The sequence below is a fragment of the Anomaloglossus baeobatrachus genome, chromosome 5, assembly GCF_048569485.1.
Source record: "Anomaloglossus baeobatrachus isolate aAnoBae1 chromosome 5, aAnoBae1.hap1, whole genome shotgun sequence".
NCBI lineage: Eukaryota > Metazoa > Chordata > Amphibia > Anura > Aromobatidae > Anomaloglossus > Anomaloglossus baeobatrachus.
The window spans coordinates 232,773,530-232,793,187 of record NC_134357.1 but is presented as its reverse complement, the minus strand read 5'-3'; the positions used below and the strand labels follow the sequence as shown (position 1 = coordinate 232,793,187).

General features: G+C 45.5%; 1 protein-coding gene across 1 annotated transcript in view; it reads right to left on the bottom strand.

The window, feature by feature from the left end:
- Nucleotides 1-462: 462 nt before the first annotated feature.
- Nucleotides 463-19,658, bottom strand: part of ACY3 (aminoacylase 3) — a 486,199-nt gene continuing 467,003 nt past the window's right edge. The window contains exon 7 of the mRNA XM_075349151.1: nucleotides 463-1,343. Within this exon, the coding sequence (XP_075205266.1) occupies nucleotides 1,137-1,343 (207 nt within the window). The 3' untranslated portion in view covers nucleotides 463-1,136. The remainder of the gene's footprint in view (nucleotides 1,344-19,658) is intronic.

Below are 19,658 nucleotides of genomic sequence, written 5' to 3'. Positions count from 1 at the left end.
CGACGCTACACCAATGATACGATTATGATGCTTTTGCGCTCGTTAATCGTATCATAAAGGATTTACACACTACGATGTCGACAGCGACGCCGGATGTGCGTCACTTTCGATTTGACCCCACCGACATCGCACCTGTGATGTCGTAGTGTGCAAAGTGCCCCTAAGTGAGTAAAATAAAAAATATTTATGTTCACTAGTCTGCATAAATTATATGTTGCCCTTATTCTGCATATCGATACAATGATACCAAATTAATAATTTTTTTGTTACTACTTTTGCATACATCTTCTTTGATCAATATTTTGTAAAATCCAGAATGTTTTCTTATTCTGAGTTGTATGAGGTCTTTCTTCTCACCGGAAAACCTGTCATTTCCACTTTGGGTTACATCACCTTTTGACCCCATTGTTTTCTATTTTTGGGATGAGGTAAAACAAAACAAACAATACATTTTGAATGATTTTATTTTTAACAGCTTTCATCATATAATTCATAACGTTATTCTGTGGGTTGATTTAGTTCTAAAGATATCTCATTTGTATAGTTTCTTTATGTCTTAATACTTTTGCACAAAAAATCACTTTAAAATCATATTTGTGATTGTCATTTTTTCAGACCCATAGCTTATTTTTCGGTTACAAAACAATGGAGGGCTTGTTTCTGTCACAATGAGATTTAGTGTGTATTCATACCACTTTGGGTTATATATGACTTTTGATCACTTTTGATGTTTTTTTTGTGAAGTGGGATGAACAAAAACAACAATTTTGTTTGCTTTTCACAATTTTTTAGGTAGATCATAGATGATGTCAGCCCTGTCTGTCAAACTGGCTAAGTGGCATACACATTGTCCAGTACTTGAGGAATTTCCAGCCTCACTCTCTATACTGGCTGGACAGCGAAAAATCAATTCTTAGCTTACAATTCCCCACTTGGGTCTTAAAAACAATTTCTATTTGGCAATACCTTTATATCAAGCCATGACTACCAATTTGGAACTGAAGTTAAAACATATATAATGCACCTTAAAGGTGTAATATTGTTGGATATTATTTTTGAATATACTGATGGCACTATATTTTTGGATTAGCAATCTGTATTCAGAGAGGCTTTTGAAAATGCATCCACTTTGTTTTTTAAGCTTTCTTCCCTCTTGTGGAGGAAAGGGCAGGAACAGATACTTGAAGCTTCTCAACCACTATAAAAGCAATATTCTTCTCGTAATAAGCTGCCTCATTAATAAACACAGGGTAAACTGGTCGTTCTCCGGTATAAGGGATTGTTTTGTTATCTAAACTCAGAAATGCAGGATCTCCAGGGTGCAGAATGGAAAAATCTTGATCCTATGAAAAGAAAAGAAATGAATATGGAGTTTAAATGTCATATTGGTCTACCAGCAGAGAGCCATAACTTAGTTGTGTAAGTATAAAAATGCAGAATATGCCATGGCATTCTATCTTATGATCTTAAGGAATTCTGTATATGTGGCGCTCCTGCGGCTTCAGGCGCCACAGGGTACGGCACCTCACCCGAGGTGCAGTATTCATCTCGGATACGGAAGAGGTCGTCACCGGTAAACCACCAACAACACACTCAACCAACACATAAGAAGAGAGCTCTTCCACTGGGACTGGGCTAGGGTAGGTGGTGAGGTGGCCATCATGAGATATGGGACCTCTTGCCCACTAGTTCAGGAACCCGGGAGGCGGGGCACCAACAGGGGTAGTTAGGAGCCATCACACTCAGTAGTCAGTCTGTTCCGGGCACAGTAAGCGCCAGGTCACACTCAGGATGAGGTAAGCAGAGACACGGACAGTTCGGGGCCCGTGGTCTGGAGCTGGAAGCTCGATCCGGGTTCTTAGGAAAGAAGGGGAATCCCATGGTTTGTGGGGAGTGCAGAAGGCACCTGTGACCCGTTCCATGGCCCAGAAGCTGGGGGTGAAAGGGAAACCGTCGAAAGGTGACTCACAGAAGGAAACACCAGCCTCGACTTCCGAAGTATCCTGGATCGGCTGAAGCCCATCACAGCGTAGCTCGGTGCTCCAATGGCAGTGTGCTTCCAGTGAGTAAAGAAGTTGAACTGCACCGTCTGTGTCGTCCCGTTACTGTCGGCGCTTTCAACATCGTGCCCCTGCGCCATACGCGACTACCACTCCTATCATCCTCCCTGGAGCCAAGCTCTACCTGTGGAGAGCTGCAACACCCGAGCTGCGTTACCATCCTCCCCAGAAGAGAGAGACCCTCCGCAGCGGCGGCTCCCCTTATAGCCGCACACCACAGGTGGCGTCACAAACAAACTACCCCCATAATCCCCATCATTAGTGACACCGCTGGAGTCACGGAATCGAGCAAAGCCACCGCGGCGACTCAGGAGAAGAACCGCGGCCCGGTGACGGGTAACCTCAGACCCCGTGGATGCGTCATATACATCGGATGTATGTCTTAAATGTGATGTGAGCAGAGCCTAACAGCTACATGGGATGGGCAGTCATCATCACTTGGCCGGCATTCAACATATCTCTAGGATATGTCAAGATTTTTTGAGATGACATAGAAAGTTTAATGTTTAAAACTTGTGTATTGCATATTAGTTTATTACATAAAGATATACTCTACAGCAGGGGTGGGGAACCTCCGGCCCGCGGGCCGTATGCGGCCCGCGATGACATTTAATGCAGCCCCCGGACACATTCCAGGCTACCCCAGTGCTCGAGCGGCACTTGCGCTTTTGCCAGCCGCCGGCCCTTTAAAATCCCAGTGCGTTATGGGTAGATGCTAGAATGTACGGGCTATTTACAGATCCTGATTGCAGCCCGTACTAGAATGTACGGGCTCTTTTCGGGACCTGACTACAGCCCATACATTCTAGACTGAACCCGGGACTGTGCTTGCATGCTGAGGGTTTACCTTGAGGGTGGGGTAAACAGCGCGCTGTGCTCCAGTCACAGCAGAAGAGGTGCAGCAGATGCCTTCCTGCTGTACATGCCTCCCGGACCTGTGCTATGTGACTCCTCCTCCTCCCCTTGTAGTGTGAGTATGCAACCCATCGCTGCCCCCCCATCCAGTGCTGTGTACCCCCTAGTACTGTGTGTTGCCCCAAGTGCTGTGTACCCCCCAGTACTGTGTGTAACCCCTCAATGCTGTGTAATCTGTGCAGCCTCCTAGTGCTGTCAGTGCTGCCACATCGTGCTCTCCCTGCTGCCTCCTAGTGCTGTCACCCAGGCCCGGACTGACAGGCGGGAGGGGCGGGACTTCTCCCGGTGGGCTGGCCAGTGGAGGGGTGGGGGGGCCGCCCCCCGCCTCTCCCGCACTGCCTGCTGTTTAACCCCTTCACGACCATGGACGGATCTTTCCGTCATGGATCGTGTCCCGGTAAGCCCCGCCCCCGCTGCGGGCAGGCGGCGTGCATCGGCACACATATCAGCTGTTTTCAACAGCTGACATGTGTGCCTACATGTTCCGAGTGGAATCGCATTCCACCCGGAACATTAACCCCTTAGATTTCGCTGCCAAAGTCTGGCAGCGAGATCTATATGCGCGCGGCCATGTTTTCTACTTACCGCCGCCCCCTCCGGACGTCACGTGAGTGATCACGTGACGTTCGGTGGTTGCCATCGTAGCACAGGGTCATGTGATGACGCCTGCTGCTATGAAGTTTCACTTTCATTCTTCCTCGGCACGGAGCAGAGGAAAAAAGAAAGTGACTATTTCTGCTGTTTACAGCGGTATAGCTGTGATCAGCAGATAGCGATCAGCAATCGGATTGCTGATCGCTATAGCCCGCTAGGGGGACTAGTAAAATAAAATAAAAAAAGTAAAAAAAAAGTTTTAAAAAATTTAAAAAAAAACAAAAAACCTAAAAGTTCAAATCACCCCACTTTCCCCCCATTGAAAATTAAAGGGTTAAAAAATAAATAAATATACACATATTTGGTATCGCCGCGTTCAGAAATGCCCGATCTATCAAAATATAAAATCAATTAATCTGATTGGTAAACGGCGTAGTGGCAAAAAAATTCCAAACGCCAAAATTACGTTTTTTGGTCGCCGCAAGTTTTACGCAAAATGCAATAACAGGCAATCAAAACGTAGCATCTGCGCAAAAATGCTACCATTAGAAACATCAGCTCGAGACGCAAAAAATAAGCCGTCACTGAGCCATAGATCCCAAAAAATAAAAACGCTACGTGTTTTGGAAAATGGCGCAAAACGTGCGCCACTTTTATTGGACAAACTTGTGAATTTTTTTTAACCCCTTAGATACAAGTAAATCTATACATGTTTGGTGTCTACAAACTCGCACCAACCTCAGGCATCATACCCACACATCAGTTTTACCATATAGTGAACACCGTGAATAAAACATCCCAAAAACTATTGTGCCATCACACTTTTTTTGCAATTTTTCCACACTTGGAATTTTTTTGCTGCTTTCCAGTACACCATATGGTAAAACTTATGGTTTCATTTAAAAGTACAACATGTCCCGCAAAAAACAAGCTCTCATATGGCAAGATTGATGGAAAAATAAAAAAGTTACGGCTCTCGGAAGAAGGGGAGCAAAAAACAAAAACGCAAAAACGGAAAGTGCCCCGGGGCTGAAGGGGTTAAAATTATTTTGTGGCTGCCGCCACCCGCCGGCCGCCACTATAGCGGCGGGGTCCGGTGAGCGGCCCCCGCCTCCAATTTTCAATGCTGCTGGCCGCCGCCGGTATTATACCGCCAGTGCGCCACCACTGACGTCACTGGTCGCAGTCGCACAGCATCACTCACACAGTCTCTCACTCTCTCAGACCTGCTGCTGCGCTGCAGCCCGGATGTGACGAAATCAGCCGGCGCCCAGCGCGTTCTTTGTAGGCGGAGAGTGAGAGCAGCTGCAGCACACACATCTCTCTCTCTCCCTCCCACGAACCGGCAAAACATGGGCGGACACCGGCGGCGTGACCCCACCGGCTGGGACTGGCACTTGTCCCCGAGGAGCCCTGGCTGTCTCGCTCCCTCCCTGTGTGCGCAGTGGCAGAGTGGAGGAGGCTGGAGCTGACCTGGCTGAGAAGACACCCGGCAGCCAGCGGACACTGGAATCTCTGCCCCGCTCCATCAGGCTCCTGAGCACAGCAGTAAGCCAACTCGCCAACATCTGGACTGGGGCTGCAGGGATGGGGGGGGTGAGGGTGGCAGGTGGCACTGCTGGGGCCTGCCTGGGGGCCTGTATAACCCCTGCTGGGAGGCTGCCTGCTTGTATATAACCCCTGCTGGGGGGCCTGTATAATGCCTGCTGGGGGGCTGCCCGTTTAACCCCTGCTGGGGGGCTGCCTGCTTGTATATAACCCCTGCTGTTTTTTGTGTTCCAAAACCAGTAGTGACTCCAAAACCCAGAACAGGAGTCAATCTTTCAATTATAGTCTTTCTCTGCAAGGTTCACTCCTGGTTTTGGCACACAAAAACTGATCGGATCTGATCAGGAAAAAACTGAAGTGTGGACATTAGCCTAACTTAGGTTACACAAAGCAATTATATTTCATTATTTCATTCACAGCTTGCTTTTACTGCTGTGAAATGGATCCAAGCACTGCCAAAAAAAGGAAAGGTGGCGCAGAGAAGGTCAGGGAAAAAAGGAAGAGGAGACTAGAAGCTGATGCTGCAAAATATGCAAAGTTATCAGACTTGTTCTCACGTGGCACAACTGGTCAAGCCACAGCACAAACAGCTGCTAATCTGCCTCTTACAGAAACTGAAACTGAAATAACATCTCAAGAAGTAACTAATTTAGATTCTTCTTCAAGTGATGCTGAACCAGAGGTTATATTAAATAGGGCGGTACTTGGAGATCCCTCTACACCACGTACTGCAACTAAGCCAGTTGCATCGGTATCCAGTATTGTACATGTGGATTCAACTGCTCAATCTGTTGCTCCATGTTCCAATGTGTATCCACCATCAGAGAGTGCTTCTTCCAGTGTGGAACTCACCTCTGGAGAAAGCATCAACTATTTTGCACGTCCTTCAAAAGTCCAATTGTCTTTATTTTTGAAATATGACCCTAAACAAGATACACAAGATCCTAATTTACAAAAAGCCTTCTTTCGCAAAGATGGAACAAACCGAAGATGGCTAACTTATGACACTGAAAACAAATTATTTTTTTGTACTGTCTGTCTGGCATTTTCAAAATCTTCTTCAACTGGTCCATTCATGTATGGGTTCAAAGATCGCAAGCACGTTCATCAAAGAATGGAAGAGCATGAGAAAAGTCAAAATCACAGAAGTAGTGCTGAAGCATATTTTCTAAAGGCAAGCAGTGCTGATATAGGGAGCCTTCTTCTTCAAAACCAAATGTCAATTCACCGAGAGCAAGTTCGAAAAAGAAGACAAGTACTTCATAGGGTGATAGACATAATAAAGGTGATTGGAAAATGTGGACTTAGCTACAGAGGGGATAAAGTGGAGGCAGCCTATACGTTCAAGGATGTGAGTTTAGATCATGGCAATTTTTTGGAACTAGTTCTACTGTTAGGCAAGTATGATGTCTGTTTGCAAGAACATGTAAATGAATGCATTGAAAAAAGCCAGCAGCAGCATTCCAAAGGTGCTAGGGGAAGAGCATCTCTAATAACGTTGCTGTCAAAAAACACTGTAAATGGAATCCTTGATGCCATCAAGCAACTTATTCAGAGTACTATTCAAAAAGAAGTTAGAAATGCTGGAATGTTCTCCATCCAAATTGACACATCACAAGATATAACATCAAAGGATCAGATGACCGTTATAATTCGGTATGTCACTAACCAAATTCATGAAAGGCTACTTGCAGTAGTTGACTGAAGATTAACCACCGGTGAAGCAATACACCAGCTTCTAATGAAAGTTCTCACTTCATGCAATATAGATGTGACTAAATGCATTGGAAATTCCACTGATGGAGCTGCTAATATGCAAGGGATTTACAATGGCTTTTCCACTTGGTTAACAACTGTCTCTTCTGGCCAAATACATGTGTGGTGTTATTCACATATCCTAAACCTAGTTTTGTCAGACACCACTAAGACTACTTTGCAAAGTGCATCATTATTTATGCTGCTCAATGATGTAGCAATGTTCATTAAAGACTCATATATTCGAATGAATTTGTGGGAGACCGTAAGCCAGGACCCTCTTCATCGCAAGCTTTCAACAATAGCTGAAACACGTTGGTGGTCAAAAGATGTTGCTTTGAAAAAGGTTTTTGGATCCTTTGGCAAGCCAGATTCTGCTTTATATGTCTACCTCATTGTCGTGCTTACAATTTTCCATACTTCAAGCAAGAATAATGCAGATGCTCGTGCAAAAGCGAAAGGATACTGTGACAGCCTTCTTCGATATCAAACGATCATTACAGCCCAAATTTTTCTACGCATATTTCAACTAACCACTCCATTATCTAAGTATCTACAAACATCGGGCATGGATATTTTAGCAGCTTATCGGATGGTGATGTACGTACAGGAGACTCTAAAAAGCTGTGCTAGATCATTTGATGATGTCAAAGAAGCTGCAAATAATTTTGTGAAATGGGCTAATGACCAGCTTCAGGAGAAATATGGAGAATTTAGCATTGAAATCGAAAATTCTATGCCTGAGAAAAGAATTAGAAGGAAAAAACGAATGGCAGGTGAAGTAGCGGAAGATGAGGTACATGCAAATGCAGTAACTGCATACGAGGTGGAAGTCCATAATGTAATCTTGGACGTTGTCACACAGAGCATGGAGAGACGTTTCTCAGCAAATGGGACAATATATACAGACTTTGCCTGCCTTGATCCAAGGAACTTTGAAAGCATAAGAGAAAATGGATTAAATAGTCCTGCTTTGGAAGAGACAAGCAAACTATTGATTACATTTGATGAGAGAGCAACACCCGAGAATCTTCGCAGTGAGCTGTACAGCCTGGCTCCATTAGAAGAATACAATATTAGAGTGGCAGTAGACACCAGTCCAGAAGATGAAAGCACTGATGACACCGAACTGGGGAATAAAACTTGCTCATCATGCAAGAACTGTTCTTTTTGTGTCTATCAGTTACTACAGCGCTACAATTTATTAACTGATGCTTATAACATCATTGGACAGGCATACAAATTTCTTCTAAGTCTCTTTATTACACAAGTTGCTTGTGAACGAAGCTTCTCGACTTTGAAATTTATAAAGACTAGATTAAGAAATAGCATGAATCAGAATCATCTAGAATCTTTCATGCTAATGGCTACAGAAAAGGACATACTGATGAAACTTGATGGAGATGATATTATTGACAAACTGTCTGAAAAAAGCAATCTGTTGTCAAGTTTGTTGATGCCTTAAGTAATCTGATATCACCATTCCTTTTTGATTACATTAGAAAAAGGATGTGCAATACGGTACTTGTACGAAGTTCTCTTTTTTTTACTTTGACATTGACTTTAACTCAGGAATGGTGTGTACTACCGTATACAGGTACATCACCAAAGGTTTATTTTTAGGGAATGAGGGTAACTTCCTATTGTTCTGAAGGAATGTGCAAAGTAGCTGGCATATAGGTCCTTACAGTATTTTGTATGTTACATCAGTGTTTGTTTAGTTGTATGGGTTTGCGTTTTTTGAGTTGCACTTAAATTCAGTTGCACTTACTTGAATTAAGCTAACGTAACGTGGCAGTATTGCAACAATTTATATGTTGTTTGTAACATAAATACTTCTATGCTGTAAAAATACGTTTTCTACATCTAGAGAGCTTGGAACACACTAGTATCATGTTTAAAGTTTTATTCCATGGAAATAACTTTCCAGGTATTACGGTGTATAAAATTGCAAAACAGTCATAGAATACTGATGCAATTAATCAGTGTTTGGAGATGTTATTTATTTTTGCTTCATAAATAATTTGACTACATACATAAGCTTGAGTGTTTCGATGACTTGGAAGCATTGCACTTTTGTTTTTAAAGGGGCTGTCCACTATACAGACAATGCCTTCTCAATTACTATGTTGCCCCTTCTAAATGACAGACTGTTACCAACTCTGGTGGGGCACCTTTCCAGCTACATCGGCGCTGGGTCTCCTAGGGCTTGCATGACATGTCACATGAGCCCTGCAGCCAATCAGCAGCTGCTAATGGACTGCTGAACTCTTATCCAGAGAAAGAGCAGCAGCACATCTGCTTATCAGTTTCCATGGTGGGTGTGAAGCAGCCCATTGGCAACCACTTGTTAGCTGCAGGGCTGATGCAACATATTGTCATTGAAACCCCAAGTTACTCCATACCAAATTTGCTGAAACAGGGCCATCAGCAGAGGCGAGTATAGGTGAATATTATTTTACATGGGGTAATATATTAAGTGAGAATGGGATGTCTTGAGTAGTGGACAATCCTTGTATATTGCACATTTTTATGTCAATTTTTTTCTTTATGACATGCTGCACATATTTAATTGTTTTATTTTGAGAAGGATGATGTTAGTATATTCTATACGTTTAATAAAAAATATTTAAAACCATGACTCTTTTCTGTTATGGTAATTACACATATCTTTATGGCAAGTTCCAGCTACAGTACTGGTGCTGCATGCGTACAAGTATGTATTGCAGTGCTAAATTTACAACAATGCTAATGCAAATGGTTATTTTTTTGGAAAGCGATTTTTGCATGTGGGCTGCTTTGGTTTGAGTTCCAGGGCTGAATTTCAGTCCCAGTCCGGCCCTGCTGTCACCTAATGCTCTCCATGCTGCCTTTTATTGCTGTCACTGTCAGTGCTCTTTGTGCTGCCACCTAGTGCTCTTTGTGCTGCCACCTAGTGCTCTCTGTGCTGCCACCTAGTGCTCTCTGTGCTGCCACCTAGTGCTCTCTGTGCTGCCACTGTCAGTGCTCTTTGTGCTGCCACCTAGTGCTCTTTGTGCTGCCACCTAGTGCTCTTTGTGCTGCCACCTAGTGCTCCCTGTGCTGCCACCTAGTGCTCCTTGTGCTGCCACCTAGTGCTCCCTGTGCTGCCACCTAGCGCTCCCTGTGCTGCCAACTAGCGCTCTCTGTGCTGCCGCCTAGCGCTCTCTGTGCTGCCGCCTAGCGCTCTCTGTGCTGTCGCCTAGTGCTGTCCGTTGTGCCACCTAGTACTGTCCGTTGTGCTGCCTAGTGCTGTCCGTTATGCCGCCTAGTGCTGTCCGTTGTGCCGCCTAGTGCTGTTCGTGCTGCCACCTAGTTCTGTCCGTGCTGCCACCTAGTGCTCTCTGTGCTGCCGCCTAGTGCTCTGTGCTGCCGCCTAGCGCTCTCTGTGCTGCCGCCTAGCGCTCTCTGTGCTGCCACCTAGCGCTGTCCGTTGTGCCGCCTAGCGCTGTCCGTTGTGCCGCCTAGCGCTGTCCGTTGTGCCGCCGCCTAGTGCTGTCTGTGCCCGCCACTAGTGCTGTCCATGCTTAGCATCTCCTGTGATGTATACACCCCTCCTGTGATCTATACACCCCAGCCTGTCCTGGGATGTATATGCCTCAATGTTTCCTGTGATGTATATGCCTCAGTGTCTCCTGTGATGTATATGCGCCCCAGTGTCTTCTGTGATGTATATGCCCCAGCTTCTCCTGTGATGTGTATGCCCCCAGCCTCTCCAGACCAAGACAAACCTGGAAAAGCAGTTGTGAGAAACAAAATGATCAATATCACCGAACATCACAGCCGCTCCGGACAACCACATTAGGGGTGAGTTAATTAATTGTTTGACCAAATATAGCCTGGTCGTTTTCAAGATGATAATTTGGTGCGGCCCCCGAAGGTTGGTAGAAAATTCCAAATGGCCCCCGGCAGTAAAAAGGTTCCCCACCCCTGCTCTACAGGATTGAAATTGCAACACCAAGAAGGAAAAATTGTGTAGTTTCGGAAGTCAGAGAATGGATAGACATGTTAATGATGTCCAAATGATGAGAAAATGGAAACAAAGGCTCAAAACATTTTGATTGTTTCAGTATTAGGTATGAACACCACTTGCATAAATCCCTGCACTTACACATTGTGGCTGCTATAAATGTGGGCACTAGGGCAGGCAATTCATCAAAATCCTCTGCTAGCAGATCCATATGTAATTCCCAACCAATTTCATCCCAGATATGCTTGATAGGAGATACGTTTGAAGACGTTGGAAGCCATTGTTAAGGCTATGTGTGGCGCCCGACACCGTAGAGTACCGGGGTGCGACCCTTCTCCCAACTGCCTTGTTCCAGCATGGCTCCCACGTGCTCCCTCACTCCCAGTCTCTGGTGGGGATGTCCTCCCTCTCACCTGTCCTGCAGCTACATAGTTTCTTCCCCTATTCCGGGCCGTGCCATGGCCTCCTCATACTCCCAGGCCACGCGCTCTGTCTCTGTGCCTGTCTCTAGAGTGCGCATGCGCCCTGCCCCCTTTCTTAAAGGGACGGTATCTCATTACCCGGAAGCTGTTCCTGAGGTCACTCATTACCCCAAAGGCATTTAAGTCCGCCTGAGCAATGTTGCTAATAGTGCATTGCTAGTTCTCAGGTCCCCGTACGTCTCTGTGTCTAGTCCTGTCTTGTTCTAGTATCAGTCCGTGTTCCTAACCTCTGTCTCATCCTAGAGCCTTCTCTACATCCATGTGCTGACCTGTCTGAACCATCTCCAGTGTGCAGCCACGTTGGAGCCATAGCCACAAGTGCCATCTCCCTTAACCATCACAAGAGTGTCGCCACGTCTGAACCCCCACCACAGTGCTGTCTTGTCGAAGCCTTCACCTCTGTGCCGCCATATCTGGACACTCTTGTACTGGACATTGTGACCTTACGCATCCTAAGAGACTGCATCTTATGGTACCTGGCTGCCATACATTTAGGCCTTCTGTTGGAAGCACCGCACAGTTCCTGTATAGGTAGTCGCTGTTGTTCGCTTCCTCAGGGAAGTCCGGTGCACGGTCCAGTGGGTCCACCCCCAGACGGTCGCTGCCTCTCGGTGACCGTAACACTAAGCAGGCTGCTCTCACAGTAACACAAGCAATATGCAGCCTTCCTCCTTGGAGACATTGGAGAAATGGCTGCACCACTGGTTCCATGACCAAATCAATATAAACCAAAGATATTAGTGTATCTAAATGCAGTCCAGAAGGGTTTGGCTACCATATATTATGCCATCCTACACCTTAATCCTGGGAGTAGAACTGGTGTGATGTTTTATCATAATTATGTTGCATTGATGTCATACCAATGATCTCAAAGGTTATTATGCTACAGAGCAAGATGGTAATGGAAGCTGAAATTAATGTCTATCCTCTTCAGCAATGAGTCCCTCCCGCTTTTCTCTTTGACACAAGACTGCACAGACAAAAACAAAAACCATTGCATCCAAATAAAGGCCTGTCCTAATGAAATAAAGACAGACACCATTTTGTTGGCAGATATCGGTCACAGCTTTACTGATATATTATTATTTTACAAACTTTTCCAAACTCATTAAAACTTGTAAAACATATTTTATAAACTTTTTCCAAACTCTTTAGAACTTGTAAAACATAACTTGACTCCAGGTGAGAAGGGACACTCTACCACAGGACCAAGGACTTCCGCTCTCTCACCAGAATGCTGTTGACACATGCCAAGGAGGAGACCAGTCTCAAACTGAACTCCGACCCCCACCATTTGGAAAAAAGGCTTGCTCCAGGCCGCCCTGGATCATAGATAAAATTGTATCCAGACCGATATCTGCCAAGAGCACACCATCTTGAAGCATTAACCTTTGGTTGTCACCATCCAACTAAAATCATCGGAGCAGACAACTGCCTGCTGATGGCAACCACCTCCAACAAGACCTGAGCCATCTCAGGCCTCGAACCCAACCACTAAGCAGTTCGACAGAGTAGAATCCAAGATTGCGACTGTTACCAGCTCTCTGAACAGCCCAAAACACGTAGAAATTGCCAACAATCCAAAAATTTTTTTTTTTTTTTTTTTTTATAGCAATGCCGAACCTTTAAAGAAATTAAAGTAAATGTGCTATAAAATTGGTTACTTCCTGCAATAAATCGTGCGATGCATGTCTGACAAAAAAAGCAGAGCGCAATTTACCAATATGCACTGTATATCAGAGTCTGATAAAGCCCGCCCTGGCAGCCTCAGTGGCTGCCACAATGAAAAGGAATGAGTCCCAAAGTGATCAGGGGGTGAAAAAAACCGCAAGCGGTGAGGCAGCACCGAAAAAAGGAGCGGTAAACTGGTACCTAGTAAGGGGGGAACCATCCTAATAAACTAACAGTGAGGTACCAGTAGACCGACAAACAAAAATTCCATCAAACGCAAAGGGCAGGTAGAGCCAGGGGAAGGAACAGTCTAATCCCAGAATCTCTGGCCACTTGGTCAGTTTGGGCTCCTGGATGCGGATACGCATGAAGGGTCAATAAGTAGTATGGCACACAATTGAAGGCAACAAAACTATTCTTGGACGGTGTGGCGAGTTCGCTGACTCTGAGGGCCCAGAAAAGGCCAAGTTAAAGGTTGTGGACAACAGGGATATCTCCTGTGGGATTGAACAAACAGCCTGCATAGTCGATTAACTGAAGAAGCATCAGGTAAAAAAAAAAATTGGGATGCCTCTTATCTATGGATTGGTGGGACTTAAACCAGCCATTAAAGGGATTTGCAAATAACAAGATTTAGTAATGTAGAACATCCCATCAAAAAATGAAACAAAATACAAATAAATGCTTCTGGGCTACAGAGGCGGAAGAACCAAAGTTATAAAGGTGCATCAAATATTAGAGGGTAACCTCCGAACAGGTAAAGTTATCAGAACCGAGGGACCAGCTACCAGCATACCTATACCTAACCACTGTTTCACGCCTATCCATAAAGTTGCCACTTTGAAGGGGGATCTGAAGTCCTAATCTCTGTCAGGAGTTGGTCCCGACAAGATCTCGCAGCGGTGTGGCAATGGCAACCCACCGGGCTGGCATTGGGTACCAGCTGAAAAATCCTGCAAACAGAAACGAGACAATCAATATGGAGCATTACTCTGAGAACCCGTAGCCATGCTCGGATCCAAATGTGTATTGTATGCAGCGTAACAGCAAGCAAAATATTACAGTTGGCTAGTGACTTGTGCCATAACTCCACAGCAATGACAATAGGGAACGATTCTGAAAAGGAAAAATTAGCAGTCAAACAAAAAGTTAACAAGGTGAGGGCCAGGTGCCCCGGCACCACTGATTGCCAAAAACAGCGCTAAAACCATCAGAAAAAAGACGCATTGGTGAGCAAAAATAAAACCTCGTTAGACACCACAGAACACATGTTGAACATGCACTCATTAAGGTGAAAAGGAATTGAGACCAAATCAGTAAGTCAGAAGTAATACGTAATCCTGTGGTCAGGGTGAAGCGCCCCTAGTGGACAATGAGAGGCGGTGAACTGCATTTGGCGCAATGTAACTTTCCTGTAAAGACACAATTACTTATAACTATACTATGCCTGTAATTCTAATTAGCTCGGACTGTAATTCTGACCTCTCTAATGCTGCGGTTCAGTAATATAACATCACATAAGCAACAAAATTGTCCAACAGAATTACCAATTAGACAAAGTGAATGTATTTTCATGGTATGTAGAAAATCCCTTTAAGACTGCACCGTACAAGAACAAAACCCACACTCAATTGAAACAGGGTCTGAATCTTTCGTGTCCTACGTTTGTTTGGGGGCAAAGGGACAACAAACTCAATATCAACTGAAAAAATGTCAAAAATTGTTTGCATTCATCGAAGTCACTAGAGCAATTAAAGAAAATCATCAAGTAGTGAGTGACAAATTTTGAGACCGTCTCACACCACCGCACCCATTGAAGAAATGAACTGAAGAGTTAAAAATAATGGAATGACATAAAGCATCCCATGGGAAGTAAAGAATTGTAATAAAAATTGCCATACATGCAACAACCCAAACTATGGAACAGTACGGATGAACAGGTAACGGACAAAACACAGATTCGATATCAGATTAAGCAAAAGTGCACTACGTCCGAACTCCCGTATAAGGGAAATTATACTGTAAAAAGACACAGAAATCAAAGCTTATTCAGGAGGGATACCATGATTAACAGACCCGCCGTGTGGGTGAGATACAGTAGGTGGTGTATCAATTGAAATTTACCCGGTTCCGTTCCTTTTAGCGACAATAAGGGAGCAATTAGGAAAATTAAATGGAATAAATAAAGTGAAAGAAAAATACAAAACTGATATGACCAGCCACATCCTTATTGGGATATTTGTCAAGCCACAAGGGGCATCTCTGATACCTTTACCGAGGTCGTCTGAGACATTTGTACCATTTTTACCGAGGACCTTGGAAGGGGGGTGAGGGCATCTAACAGCCAAATGGCTCCGCAGCAAGCAGAACACTCGTGCTAGTATTGCATAACCCAAAGAACCGGAAGTGTCAATCATTAAACAACCAACACGCTCCTGGGCGGCGCACGGCCACCATGGCTGGACCTTGTGAAGCTCCCGACACAGTGGCCGTGGATTGAAAAGTGGTATACTGGCTTCTGTATGGTCATTAACCTAAGCCAGAAATCCATGGCTTGGACACCCAAACCAATGCCAGGGTGTAGGGACAAGCCGACGCTGAAAATCCTCATAATACCAACTACACCCATAACCACCGTGAGTTTATAGGAACTATAAATTAGGTATTGATAAATGAACATTTCAGGACCACGGTCGGGATATTTCTGACCCAGGACTGAAAAACCTGTAGCCAATTACTAATCGTTCTCGTGACCCTGGGTTTCTTATCATAAGTACTGGGACAAATATAAACGTGACTTAGTCGACATGATGCTATCACAGGGGGAGTATCCATCAAAACACCACCGCTGACGTGACAGCACAAGACCGCCAGGCATCCTTGAAGCGTCCGATCTCTCAAACAATGAAGATGGAGAATGCCACCTTAAGGAGCTGTAATGCCTTAATCCCCCAAGCCTCCGTGAACACACCGGATGTTGATGTGGATGCCATCTCTGTGGAATTCGCCGTAGATACACCACCGCTGACGTGGGAAGGGGCATACCTCACATCCCCGGGCTGTTCAGTAGCAGACCAATTTCTCTGTGTCCTCGTAGGCTGCACCATAGATGTTCGTGCACACTCATCAGTCACCCTCGAGACGCTTGAGCCCTCAAAAGGAATTCGAAAGGCGACTTCTACCAGATGAATGTGAACGCCGGCTTCTGTGTGTACGGGAGAAGTTACGTGAAGAATGCCTCAAGCGCCTCCTGCACCGATCCGGCGAGCGACGCTGATCGTGCAGATCCGACCGATGCAAGGCTATGTGCCCACGCTGCGTTCCATCCCTACAGAAATTTCCGCAGCGATCTGAACAGCACACGTGCGCCCCAAACCGCCGCAGAAACAGTCCGTACTGAAAAGCCGATTTCATGCGCTCCACACGCAGCCCCCCCATAGACAGAGCAGGGGCTGCATGCAGAGCGCACCAAAGAAGCGACATATCACTTCTTAGAACGCAGCGCCCCGGCAGTAGCCGAAGCGCTGCGCTCCAATACGCCATGTGGGCATGAATTATGCACAATCTTCATAGATTGTGCTGGGGCGCAGGACGCATGCAGCCACGCCGCAGCGCAGAACGCAGCGTAACTGCATGAAAACACGCCACATGGGCACATAGCCCAACGCAGAGGGGAAGCGGAACCGATAACTGGTAGGACATAAGCAGGACCCCTGTGGTCTGCAAGGATTTAGACATTGTGAAAGTATCTGTGGATGTGGAGAAGGGGACAGCTTGGGCATCAAGGGTTAATTGAGAACGTGGCAGACCATCACAGGTATGCAGCACAGGAGGAGAGTTAGGGGTGGGGAGGGCCAGGGATACAGGCTGGTGAGCAGACACACTGCCCAAAACCTGCAGAAGAGGAAGTGGTGTCATTGTCCATGGCAGTATATGAGGGGTTAAAGTAATACTGCTGTGATGCTAATGCACTAGACATGCTGGGAGCTGCAGGGGAGATGAAGGGGGCGTGGAGCAAACTGTGCTGTGTGAAAACAACAGGGAGGGGGGCTGAGGGAGCAACAGTTGTGAGGTGTTTATTAAAGCCTGCCTGCAGTGCTAAAGGCAGTGGCAGGAAAAACAGGGATGCACGTGGAGCAGGGGCCCGAGGGAAGCACCTAGGAGAAGAAACACTTCCCGGGCAGGTGCTGCAGCTGTCTGCAACATAGCCCTTATCTGTGACTGAGGAGAGCTGAGCTCCACAAATAAATGAGCCAGTCATCCCTAACCTTCATGCCACGCATGGGCCTGCAGCGTCTCAAGGATGTGAAGGTCCATCGGGTTTCTCCTGCTTCCACCAGGCAGAGCTGCTCCAGATCCTGGGATACCAGGAGGAAGAGGCCGGACACCGGCCCAGACCCCAATATATAGGTAGAAATTACACCCTATAGGTGGGATTGGGAATTCGGGAGGGGCCAGGACGGAGTCCTCTCCCAAACACAGGAAGAGCAGGGCCTGGACGGGAGAGGGGGCTGGACAAAAACAGCATTGGGGTTAACCCCTTGCTGCACAGTCTGGGGCAGTTTCATTATGCACTACACTGCCCACCATAATAGCAAGAGATTGATCTGGAGATCACGAGGGCAATGCTATGAAGAGGCCTTCAACAGGGAACAACACACATGTCCTATTCCTTGAATTATGGTGTTGGGTTGGCATAATGTTTGTTTCTGGTAGCTGGATCCTCCTGGTATTTATTTGAGATACAGTAACAGCTCAAGATTATATTGAGTTGGTCATGGAACCAGTGTTTTTTCCATTTCTCTTAAGTGGCAAAGGAGCAAGATATTGTCAGACTTGATGTTGTTCAAAGTGGCTCAAGAGCCATTTTACAAACTGACAATGCCAGGCTGCATAATGCTTGTGCTACTGTGAGTAGCATCCATGGCCTAAATATGCTACCATGGCAGGCAGCGTCTCTGGACTTGTCTCTCATTGAACACAGCTAGAATGTCATTGATCGGCAATAACAAAGGGAGCTGCCAGCAGCAGATCTTGATGACTTATGGGCCCAGGATCATTTAGCGTGGCACAGCATTCCTCAGACAACTATTAATTACCCCACTGATAACATACTAAAGCATGGAAGTGTGAGGATTTTTTCACTTCTCTCTCATACTTGATACTGAATAAATTAGGTTATTTGGAAAATATTGTTTTCATTTTTTCACCATTTGCATATGATTGACATGTCTATCTATACTTTGATTTCCATAACCTCCTGACTTTGTGTTGTAATTTCATGTTGAGGAGTATGGGACATCTACAACAGACAATAGCTTAATGTGTTAGGAATATGTTTGTGTTTAAAATTGTTGTGCAGAAAATTTATTTTCATAGGCTGTAACAGCTATAAAAAAACAGTCCAAATATAACTCACTCTCCACGTACAGTGCCTACAAGTAGTATTCAACCCCCTGCAGATTTAGCAGGTTTACACATTCGGAATTAACTTGGCATTGTGACATTTGGACTGTAGATCAGCCTGGAAGTGTGAAATGCACTGCAGCAAAAAAGAATGTTATTTCTTTTTTTATTTTTTTTTTTAAATTGTGAAAAGTTTATTCAGAGGGTCATTTATTATTCAACCCCTCAAACCACCAGAATTCTGTTTGGTTCCCCTAAAGTATTAAGAAGTATTTCAAGCACAAAGAACAATGAGCTTCACATGTTTGGATTAATTATCTCTTTTTCCAGGATTTTCTGACTAATTAAGACCCTCTCCAAACTTGTGAACAGCACTCATACTTGGTCAACATGGGAAAGACAAAGGAGCATTCCAAGGCCATCAGAGACAAGATCGTGGAGGGTCACAAGGCTGGCAAGGGGTACAAAACCCTTTCCAAGGAGTTGGGCCTACCTGTCTCCACTGTTGGGAGCATCATCCGGAAGTGGAAGGCTTATGGAACTACTGTTAGCCTTCCACGGCTTGGACAGCCTTTGAAAGTTTCCACCCGTGCCGAGGCCAGGCTTGTCCGAAGAGTCAAGGTTAACCCAAGGACAATAAGGAAGGAGCTCCGGGAAGATCTCATGGCAGTGGGGACATTGGTTTCAGTCAATACCATAAGTAACGTACTCCACCGCAATGGTCTCCGTTCCAGACGAGCCCGTAAGGTACCTTTACTTTCAAAGCATCATGTCAAGGCTCAGTTTGCTCATGATCACTTGGAGGACTCTGAGACAGACTGGTTCAAGGTTCTCTGGTCTGATTAGACCAAGATCGAGATCTTTGGTGCCAACCACACACGTGACGTTTGGAGACTGGATGGCACTGCATACGACCCCAAGAATACCATCCCTACAGTCAAGCATGGTGGTGGCAGCATCATGCTGTGGGGCTGTTTCTCAGCCAAGGGGCCTGGACATCTGGTCCACATCCATGGGAAGATGGATAGCACGGCCAACCTGGAGATTTTGGCCAAGAACCTCCGCTCCTCCATCAAGGATCTTAAGATGGGTCGTCATTTCATCTTCCAACAAGACAACGACCCAAAGCACACAGCCAAGAAAACCAAGTCCTGGTTCAAGAGGGAAAAAATCAAGGTGTTGCAGTGGCCTAGTCAGTCTCCTGACCTTAACCCAATTGAAAACTTGTGGAAGGAGCTC